Consider the following 11,261-nt stretch of genomic DNA (forward strand, 5'->3'; position numbering starts at 1 on the left):
AGTGTAAATCATGAAATAAATGAACTATAGGTGTAAAGCGGGCATCATGCAGCTGACTAGTTAAAATATTAGACGGCAAAGGACAAAAGTGGAAGCTCCATTCCCTTCAATGTGTGTGACCACGAACACATTACTTATCCTGCCAGTGTAAATGTAAAAACACAGAAACAGAGTTACTTTATCTGTACATCAGGCAGTGATGTGAATTTGAATGTGAATTTCCCCTTGGGATTAATAATCTATCTATCTATCTATCTATCTATCTATCTATCTATCTATCTATCTATCTATCTATCTATCTATCTATCTATCTATCTATCTATCTATCTATCTATCTATCTACCTACTGGTTAAAGAATTAAACTTTAAAGGACAAGAGCAGAAGGCCATTTCTAGTCAACTACTCCCTCTGTGCCCATGACCAAATGATTCAATCTGTTAGTGCCCACCCATCCAGCCATCCATTTTCTAAACCCTGAGCAGGGATGCGGGGAAGCTGGAGCCTGTCCCAGCAAGGACAAATCACAAGACAGGAAAATTCCATGGACAGGGAGCCAGTGCCCACAATGTAAGAATATGGAAAAAGAACAACTGTACCTGTACAAGAGACAGTGCACCGCCCTTATGGACGAGGCATTGGACTGTATATCATACGTTTGACATGTCAATCATTGTCACGGACACATTGTGTGACTCTAACATGACTCTCTTCACTTGAAAGCACCCATGTAGCAGAAATCAGAAATTAATGTATTAAAGTCATAAAGCAGGCATTGTGCAGCTTCAAAGATAAAGCATTACATTTTGAAGTACAATGGTGCCAGGCCAGTCCCACTCGATGACTCTGTATGCCAATGATGATGATGATGATGATGATTATTATTATTATTGCTTTTATTATTGTTATATTTTGTCTGACACCTTTATCCCAGACGACTTACAACATTTAACATACCGTTGGTTGCACTATTTTTGTTTTTATAGTTGTATCACATGCAGGTGAAGTGACTTGCTCAGGGTCACACAGTGTCAGTACTGGGATCAGAACCCACAAGCTCAGGGTCTGAAGTCCAAAGTCAGAACTACTGCACATTGGGCAGTATGCCCCCTAGTGGGTAACGCACTGAACTGTAAATCACAAGCATGCCACTTTCAACACTGGCCACAGACACTGTGTGACACTAAAATGAATCATTTTATTTGCCCAGGCCCATAAATGTTCTGTAGTTTTATAAGCAGGCAGTGTGCCCCCTACTGGTTAAAGCATTAAACTTTAAAAGACAAAGGTGCCAAGCCAGTCCCAGGCAATGACGGCCTCTATACCAGTGAGTAAATTACTTAATCTGCCAGTGTCCACAATGTAAAAATATGTAAATACAGTTAGCATGCCTGTACATTGGGTAATGTGCCCCCCTACTGTTAAACACATTAAACGTTAAAACATAAAGGTGGCAGGCCATTCTCAATCAAGAACTCTGTCTATGCCAGTGAGTAAATTACTTAACCTGGCAGTGCCCATATTGTAGAAATATGGAAATAGAACTACTGAATATTAGGCAGTGTGCCCAAACCGCTTAAACCACTAAACTTTAAAAGACAAAGGTGCCAGGCCTCTCCTAGTATGCTAGTGAGTAAATCAGTACGAATAGTACAAAACATGATTTCTCAAAACACATTTTTTAAACAATCATAAAGAATGAGGAACTGAAGCTCATTATTTCCCTGAGAAAAGGAAAAAATATTAAAATATATGTTAAAACTTTAATCTGGACCTGTACTCAAAGTGGCCTGTTGTTTCCGAAAGCTGTCAGCCCCGATTCACAGTGTCACCCTAACCAGGTCACTTAACTCACCAGTCCCCACATTGTGTAAAACATAAAGCAGAAAACGTACCATACCTGCAATTCAGGCAGGGCGCCCCCTTGTGGATTCATCATTGGATTTTTAAAGCACAAGCCTGCCATTTCAACACCAGTCACTGACACAAGATAATCATACAATGAACCATTTAACTTGCCAAGGCCCATACATTTTCTGTATTTTTAAAAGCAGACAGTGTGCCCCCTACTGGTTAATGCTTTAAACTTTAAAGACGAGAATGCCTGGTTATTCCCAGTTAAAAACCTCCTGTGTACCCAAGAGCATATTACTTAACCTGTCAGTGCCCACAGTGTAAACATAAGGAAATAGAGCTGCTGTGCATCGGGCAGTGCGCCCCCTAGCAGATAAGACATTGGACTGTAAATCACACGCTTGCCATTTTCATCACTGGCCTCTGACACTCTACGACACTAAAGTGAACCATTTAACTTGCCAAGTCCCATAAATGTTCTGTAGTCTTAAACGCAGTGTGCCCCCTAGTGGTTAAAGCATTAAACTTTAAAAGACAAAGGTGCCAAGCCATTCCCAGTCAATAACTCATTGTATGCCTGTGAGTAAACAACTTAACCTGACACTGCCCACAATGTAAAAATATGGAAATAGAGCTACTGTACCTACACATCATGCAGCAGTTAAAACGTTAAACTTTAAATGACAAGGGCTAAAGGCCATTTCTAGTCAACAACTCCCTCTGTGCCTGTGAGCAAATGACTTAATCTGCTAGTGCCCGCTCATTCAACCATCCAGCCTCTACACCTGTTTTATCCTGAGCAGGGTTATGGAGAAGCTGGAACCTATCCCAGCAAGGACTGAGCACAAGGCAGGAGCAATCCCTGAACAGGGAGTCAGAGCCCATAGTGTAAAAATATGAAAATAAAGCTACTGTCCCTGTACGTTAGGCAGGGCGCCCCCTAGTAGTTCAGGCACTGGACTGTAACTCGTTATATTGCCATGTCAATCCCAGTCATATCATATGACACTAATTTGAGTCACCTCACTGGAAGACACCCATACTGTGAAAAATAAATGCGCTAAAGATGTAAAGCAAGCATTGTACAACTTACTAGTTAAAGTGTGAAACTGTAAAGGACAAGGGTGCAGGTTCAATCCCAGTCAATGACTGTGTGCGTGACCATAAGCAAATTATTTAACCTGTCAGTGGCCACAGTGTAAAAATATAGAAACAGAGCTACTATACTTATAAAACTGAGAGTGTGCCCCCTACAGGATGAAAAACTGAACTGGAAAGGACCAAATCACCATATTCTGTGTAACACTAACACAAGGCTTTTATTCTGGCAACATGGAAATAACAAAGAATTACAGAAAAAAATCAGTACAATAAATCAACACTGGCTATTCTTGAAGCTTTATAAAGCTCACGGTGTGGAAGGTTATCATCAGATAAGCTGAGCTGTCAAAAGCTGTCTCTGTACTTCAATATTTTTTATTTTATATAGCGCCTTACAGCTACCACAAAGCGCTTTAACAACTAAATTAAGAACCAAGGAAAAGCTTGCGTGTGATAAACTGGTCATTTTATTGTGATCTTTTGTTTCATTTCTGGTCACTCTTGTGAGCTTCATCAAATAGAAGCTTTGCACTGTCAGTCTTTACAGCCTAAGTACCCCTCAGAAAAACCCCTCAGTTCTTTGGCATTTTTATTTCCACTTTCACATATAATTTTTTTTAATGAGTCTTTAAATATAAAAGTACACTTATATACATTTTTATGTACATTTCATGATTATGAATGAGGAGCATGGTGGTGTCAGATGGTCAACGCTACTTTTTGAGATCAGAGTTTGAATTCCAGTTCATTCACTCCCTGTATGGAGTTTGCACATTTCTTGCAGGTTTCATCCAACATCTCCAAGACCCCAACTTCTCCCTGTGTTTGTGAGTGGGCTTACCGCAAAGGCCTGCCAACTCCTCCAGTGTTCATTCCTGTCTGATACCTTCAAGATCACTCTAGGTGTCCGTGACCTTCTTTTTGACAAAAACAAGGTCAGAAAATTATGGAATGATTATGAAAATGAAGAGGCACAACGAACAGTGCAATACATGCACTACCACTTTAATGGGCTGGCAGACCCTATGTGCAGTTTGTATGTTCTCAGAGTATGCTTATGGGTTTTCTCCCGCCATTCAAAGTCACCCTGTTAAAATGACTGGTGGTTCTCCATAGCCAGAGAGCGTGTGCCATTGCATTTGAGATGCCCCTGCCATTCTTCTGCCATGGCTACTGGACCTCTAGTGACATGGACAAAATGGGCCCAGAGAATGGATGGAAGAGTAATGACAATTCAGCCAAACCTCTTCATCATCTAGATTTTCAATGTTGCGTTTCACTTTCCTTCTTTAATAATCAAACAACATGTGAAGAATGCTATCTGTTGTTCACATTTTCAACTCAGAAGTCAAGTCTTCACCTTTGTTGGTAACACAAAAGAAAAAACTAAAAGGAAAAGTAGTTCCCAGTTATGTATCAGGGAGATTTTTAACCTTCCCTGAGTTTTTGGAACAAGTTTTCCATCATTGCTTATACTGTAAAATTATGAATCTGCGTAAATTTTCATTCAGAGACTCTTTAAAATTAAACATGCTCACGTCTCTGTTATTCGTTTGCCAGATTCTCCATGAATAATGGATGTCCATTGGTGTGATTTTCAAACGAGATGCCAGAAATAGTGGTGCTTTTGGAGCATTTTCGGCTTCCCATGTTGCGAATTCGTTCTGTGAGGTGCCGCCGAAATTTCTTGGTGGCAAAACAGTAGAGGATGGGATCCAGGGTGCAGTTCAGACCCATGAGCAGGAGCGTGACCTGGTGGAGATCATTGAGTGACTGAAGAAGACTGCAGTCCCCTTTCTTCCAGAGGCCCAAGACGGCCATCGTCCAAGGACCGTCAATAAGGTGATGGGGAACGAAACAAATAATGAAGACGAGCAAGACAGCGCACACCATCCACAATGCCCTCTGCTTTACCGCCCCTCTGTTCCCCACTTGAGTCTGCACCGACTGGGACAGAAGAGTCCTTATGATCAGCAAGTTGAAGAAAATGATGAGGATGAAGACGATGAAAAACAAGGCGATGATGATCAAGTGAGTGATCGCTACAGATATCTCATTGGAGGTGTAGCCCTCAAAGCACCGCATCTTAGAGCCATCCGCATTCAGGCTCTCCATAAAGAGGTAAGGGGACGCACTGGCTGCTATGACAAGCCAGATAATCAAAGAAATGATCAGTCCGCGAAACCTTGGGCTGGACTGTGCAGCTTCCAAGGGTTTGGTGACTGCATGGTAGCGATTGTAACTTATCACTGTGAGGAAAGCTACTGAGCAGTAGGTGTTAACAAAGAACAAGAAGCCTGATAAATTGCAGAGGAAAGAAGGAAGAATCCAGTTTCCCAGGTTATGGTAATAATAAATCCATAAAGGTAGAATTATTAGAAACAGTAAGTCAGCAAGAGTGAGATTGATCATGTAGATCTTAATGTCGTTCATGCCCTTTATAGGGTACATGTCAGTGAAAACCCAGAGGACATAACAATTTGAAATTCCCCCAACAATAAAAATGAGGCTGTAAAAAACAGTGAAGGTGATGTATCGGAATGAAGAGTCCACATTGCAAGATTTATTTTCATACTTCACGAATAGCTCGAGGGCAGTCGCGTTGTGGTCCATGGAGTCCATGCCGGGATGTTCCTCAGACTTGTTTATTCAGATGTTGATAAACCTACGAAGTTAAAAAAAAGGCAACAGTTACTTAGCATTTGCATTTTCCTTCAGACGATAGTTTAGCTCATAGATAAACTGGTGTAACGCAAAATTTGTGGACACCCAGCAATTAAGGAAGTTGGCCATCCACCCTGAAAAAAGCATTTGTTTTAAACCCACCTGACTCTGTGGTAAAGCCAGAGACTTTTTGGAGACCAAATATTGTGCCTGGACAATTTGTTGTAATTTGGGGAAAACTGTTGTGGCATTAACATAATAATCATGAAACATTATGGGTCAGTTGCAGTGTATCTGAGACAGCGGATCAAGATTGGACTATGTGGTACGGTACTAAATGCTGCATTCGACTAAAACTCGGAACTCGTTAATTTCTGACCTCTGACTTGAAAAACACACAAAAAAAATGCCAGCCCATTAACTCAGAATTACTACTCGTAAACTTGGGCCTGGTCTCCCAAGTTTAAGTTTGTTTGTCTTTAGATCGTGACGTCAATCCAAAATGGTGATGTAGGATGCGAACAGAAAGTACAGTAACACTTTAGAGGTTTAATTTGTTTACAAGAAGAATTTACTGTAAATGAATCACCTCTGTCTATGATCATGCTTACCTTAAAGTACTCAGTATACTTACCTGAATGAAAAGTATCAAACAAACCAATGATAGCTTGATACAAGTATTGAACGAACCGATGTTAGCTTGATACAAGTATTGAACTAACCGATGTTAGCTTGATACACACTAATGTTCGAATATTGCGCTCAAAGGTTGCTTTGTACTGTTTTTTTAATTGCAGCTTCTAATTAGAAATAGTGCTTTTTATCATGGCCAAGGCAATAAAAATCTTTTTTAAACATGACAACATATTTCTTGCAAATTGGTTTCTTCTTCGATCCCTGCTATACAAACACCAACTTTCATGGGGGCATCCAGTTTTACTTCTACTATGACGCCATCCGTCAAAGATCGAAGCAGCTCTGCCTCGATTTCCCGAAGTGTTTCACCTGCTTTACTCACTTGAGTCAGATAATACCACCACCACCACCACCGTCCCAAATCCCGCCAATCCCCCCAAATCTTAACCATAGTGTAACCAAACGTGTCACTGATGTATAATGTATGGCGACTCTCGCCTATGGAGTCGCGCTCTGGAGGTCCGCAACTAGAGACGTTTGTCCATTTAACACGCACGCTGATCTCCCGTCAGCCCCTGCGCAATCCTACGGATTTCTGGGGATTGAAGTCCTCTCACGAAACCCCCTGCCATCCCAATAACGAACTTGTTTATTGAACAACGGAATACAGCCGCACTACAATGCCAGTGCGGAGTTCCGATTTATTCGTCCCCTAAGACTGTCTCCTTTCTCTTTCCCGTAATATCCTGATTTAAAGGCTGTAGACTGCTGTCACTTAAACATGTAACCGCATCCAGCCTGCTCCAATTCATTATTTCGTCCCGTCCACACCGTGACCTCTGTCTTCCAGCCTCTACGCTATATTACAAAGGCTCACAAACTCGGAAACAGGCACTGAGTTATTTATTAATGTAAAAATGATAGAAGGTGGTTTTCTGTTTTAAGACTCGGGCCGTCGGAATAAGTCTCGACACCTCAGGTCTGAGATTAAGAAGGTTTGAGAATACAAAATTATGCTTTTAAAATATTCGTTCATTCGTTTTCTGCACCCTTCTAATCTTTACCGGAATTCACTTTTTTACCTGTAGAGTCACAGAGTCAGCCTCGGCAAGACCGGACACAAGGCTGCAGCAGAGCTTTTTGAACATACACACAGTCGTGTCACGCACCGAGTCAGCAACCAATTTAACAAGGACCTCTTTAGTATATGGAAACAACTGACCGGGTGTGTGGGAAGACTTCGTCCATCCATTCATTCGCTAACCCAGCTAACCATCTCTCTGATAAATATTATTCCAATTTATTTTAAAAGAGGGTTGGAGCCTATTCGGAAGAAATGGGACCAATCACAGACAGAGTGCCTGACAATAAGTCAGACAATCCCCCCGCAAGCCCACACTCATTTCATCATTCTTTTCAAGCCAATTTAATAGTCACCAATCTCAGTAATAGTTGAACTAAACTGTAAAACAGCCATGTCCAAAAGGACTGGGAGTTAAGATGATAAGAGACTGGCCTGGGCGTGCGCGCTTCAGCATTGCGCGTGCGACATGACGGATTCCCTCAACACTCCCACATTGTTTCTGTTGCCATTAATTCCGGCTCCCCGGTACTCTGCATTCAAAGGTATGGATTCACAGATTGAACTAGTGGATATAACCTAAATTCAATGGATTTCGACTTCATCTTCATCAGAAGTATCACATTCAAAGCTCATACGTTTGCTTCTCAACAATGTCACTTTTCAAATACGTCGTTTGATACGTAGCATAAGAAGTATCGAGTTATCCGTCATTTATGCATCTATCCATTAACTTCTCGCATTTCGAGTTCAGAGTCGACTGTATGAACAAGCATGACAAGCCGCAGCAACGGATGAAAAGCGGGCACCTACCCTGGCAGGAACGCCGATCCTTGGCAAAACCTGGCGCACTCACTTGCAATACAACTACAATTCGTCCTTATAGCGAATGCGTTTGGGATCCGACAAGTTAAAAAAAATATTTATTTGTTTTTGGTTAATACTTTTTAATTTGCAAAGATGTTGTGTTGCCTAAAGTTATTAATAATAACATAATTATAGTAACCGAAGGCGTAATGAACTTCGTTCACCACTTCAGGCAATGAACTTGAATTTTTGTGTTCAGGGTCGGGGGAAGCAGAGCCAGTTCAGGGGCAGGAGCAATTAATCATATCATTTTTTTATGACGTGAACTAACAATTAACAGATGGAATTGCTTCCGTCCGCTGTTCGTCGCCTATCTTACATCGGATGCTGCGGAGATATCCGTGACTTTGCGACTGGCAGTTTTGATCCTGATGCGTGTATAAAGTAAGAAGTCAAAAATTTAATGACCCCAAACACCCTACACACACACACACCCTTTTACTGTCTTCCATAAAATCATCTTCTAATTTTATTAAGTTTCACTTCAGGCAGAAGCAAACGCACACCCTTCGCACAGCCGCACGCAAGTACGCACACCCACCGGCCGGTTCAGTTAACAATAAACCTGACACACGGGTGAAATCCACACGAAAACGTGTAGGAAGTGTAAAACTAAAAACAGACAAGTATACATATCAGTCAGGAATTCAATTGTGAGTAATGTAAATGAGAGGCAGCATTGTTCCACCTTGTTTGATTTGCTAAGTATACCTCGTTATCCCCATACAGAAATACTTAAAGATATAATGGGAAGCATGGGTCCGGCGGAGGGGTCTGGTTTAAGCTGATTTAGAAAATGACCTGACAACGTCAGTTCTAGTGTTGTAATAACGCTCTGTTCATTTGAGTGTAGCCTTTCCTTTTAATCACTTCGCTTTATTAATTCTGTGTTTAAGTAATCAGTAAAACTTGACGCGAAGTTCTTTACAATAAAAAATCCACGAATACACTACATGCTTTAGCTTTACTTTTTTAAACTATATTTCTTGGCGCACACACTTATTTTTTGCATCAACCTGTACGCCACCTGATGAACACTTACCTGCTCTGGCAGACGTCTGAGCTCTTTTAATCCGCGTAGTACTTCGACTCTTTTCTTTTTGATGACTTTTCACATAATCTGTGTATCTGCCTCCGAGTGTGATACTTGAGACATGACGCCGACGGTCTTCTCTCGAGGCGTTTTTCTGTTGGTGTGGGGCTTTCCGTTATTGGCTCTTCCTTCGTCTTACTTCTTCTTATTTCGCTCCGCCCCTTTTATCCGCCTTAAGGCTTTTAAAAGGCAAATTGGGGGCAACTGAAAGACATCCGTAAACCGAATCATTTTCTCAAAGCTACTTTTGGTTTTCTTATACATAATCTACAAAAAAGGAGATGACTAAGAAAATCCATTAAATTGTGTAATGTTTTAATGAGATTCAAACAATTTTGTATCATGAAATCCGCCGCGAGTAATTTGGAGTTGCTATGGATGTAAGGCAGGACTTAGACTTGATGACGGTCCTGATCGAAGGTACATGAGCTTTTTGGAAAGTTCTAATCATAAGAAGATGAAAAAGAAAAAGAAGAACCACAACAACAACAACATGATGAACAAGAGCTACAGAAGAACAATAAGAATAAAAAAGAAAGCATTTTATTTATATATCGCTTTTCGCGTGCTCAGTGCTTCACAAGTATTTAATAATAACACAAAATTTGATTACAAACTACTGCGGTGGGCTGGAGCCCTGCCCGGGGTTTGTTTCCTGCTTTGCGCCCTGTGTTGGCTGGGATTGTCTCCAGCAAACCCCCGTGACCCTGTAGTTAGGATATAGCGGGTTGGATAATGGATGGATGGATGGATGATTACAAACTAATATCATATATTACAACCCCAGGTAATCTGATTAATATATGAAACAGAAAGGTCTGAATTAGAAAAAGAAAAAAAAAAAAAACAAGTAGAAAAATACAAAATGCTAGAAGAGGATCAAGAGCAAATAATATTACTTATGTAAGATTATATGTAGGAATGTCAAAGTAGATGTTAAACGAGAATGACTGTGTAAGAAAGCGGAGTTCATTGAGTTCATAGTTCTGTCAGATTAGATCACTTAAAAAGACTCATTGTTTTATGGAGGGCGATAAAAAAAAACGATCTTACCTGGCAGAGTGTGCATAGTGTCATGTCATGCCATTTTCAATCCCCGTTTAATCCAGACCAGGGTCAGTTTTGGGGGTGATTGAGCCTATCCCAACCAGCAAGCCAGTCTGTCTCAGGGTATATTATCATGTTTTCATTTCTACATCTCAATAACTTATTGTTTGTGAAAATGCCACTCCATTACCCAAATGGCTTTAAATAAGCTCCCCAAATGTAAAGGCATAATACTGGATTGCCCTTAAAATCTCAATTATTTTAGTGTTTACTAATTAGTTTTTTTAAAATGAATAATCAGTTTTAGCAGCACCATGCCTCTCCAAATTCTTTCCTTGATTGTACCCAAAATATCTCAAAATCTCAGATATATTCACACTGATGTTTGAGATATTTAAATGGCATTTTCACAGACTGTACATCAAATTCAGTTTCTGATATCTCGGAATACTGTACTTCGTTTTCTCCTTCGTGGATTCTTTAGGATATTGAAAATACCTTTTAAGATATCTTTTATAACCCCCTGTAATAAGCGAACGCCGCCGACACGCGAAACATACCGGGAGTGCAGGAAGACTTAACTCCATTAGAAATTCAACAATATGTAAGTTAAAAGGTAATAAGTTTAAAAATTAACAAAATAAACGAATTTTTAGCTTGTCCAGTTAACGTCTAATCCATCCAACTCACGTCGGACAGGGACTGTCTGGAATCACCTTAGTCTGTACGGCGATGGAGATACGGGAGGAAAATCCACAGAGACTTAGAGAGATCATAAAAGCTTCACATAAATAAAGACAAATTGCGTGGGCTAAACCTATCCAGGGCAGCCTCGCAGCACTGGGACCCCTGCTGAGGTGTGTTCTTTCTTTAGGTTTGTTTGCTGGTGTTTGATTAGCGCTGTTTGTGTGTTTAGCGCT

At 40.7% G+C, this 11,261-nt stretch overlaps 1 protein-coding gene across 1 annotated transcript; it reads right to left on the bottom strand.

Moving 5' to 3' along the window:
* Positions 1 to 3,145: 3,145 nt before the first annotated feature.
* ptafr (platelet-activating factor receptor) lies at positions 3,146 to 9,477 on the bottom strand. Its single transcript, XM_028819364.2, has 2 exons — positions 9,244 to 9,477; positions 3,146 to 5,618 (listed from the first exon to the last, which is right to left on the bottom strand). Exon 2 carries the CDS (start codon positions 5,573 to 5,575, stop codon positions 4,499 to 4,501), a length of 1,077 nt encoding a protein of 358 aa, XP_028675197.2. The 5' UTR covers positions 5,576 to 5,618; positions 9,244 to 9,477; the 3' UTR covers positions 3,146 to 4,498.
* Between the last annotated feature and the right edge of the window lie 1,784 nt (positions 9,478 to 11,261).

Source organism: Erpetoichthys calabaricus, chromosome 14 (assembly GCF_900747795.2).
Source record: "Erpetoichthys calabaricus chromosome 14, fErpCal1.3, whole genome shotgun sequence".
NCBI lineage: Eukaryota > Metazoa > Chordata > Cladistia > Polypteriformes > Polypteridae > Erpetoichthys > Erpetoichthys calabaricus.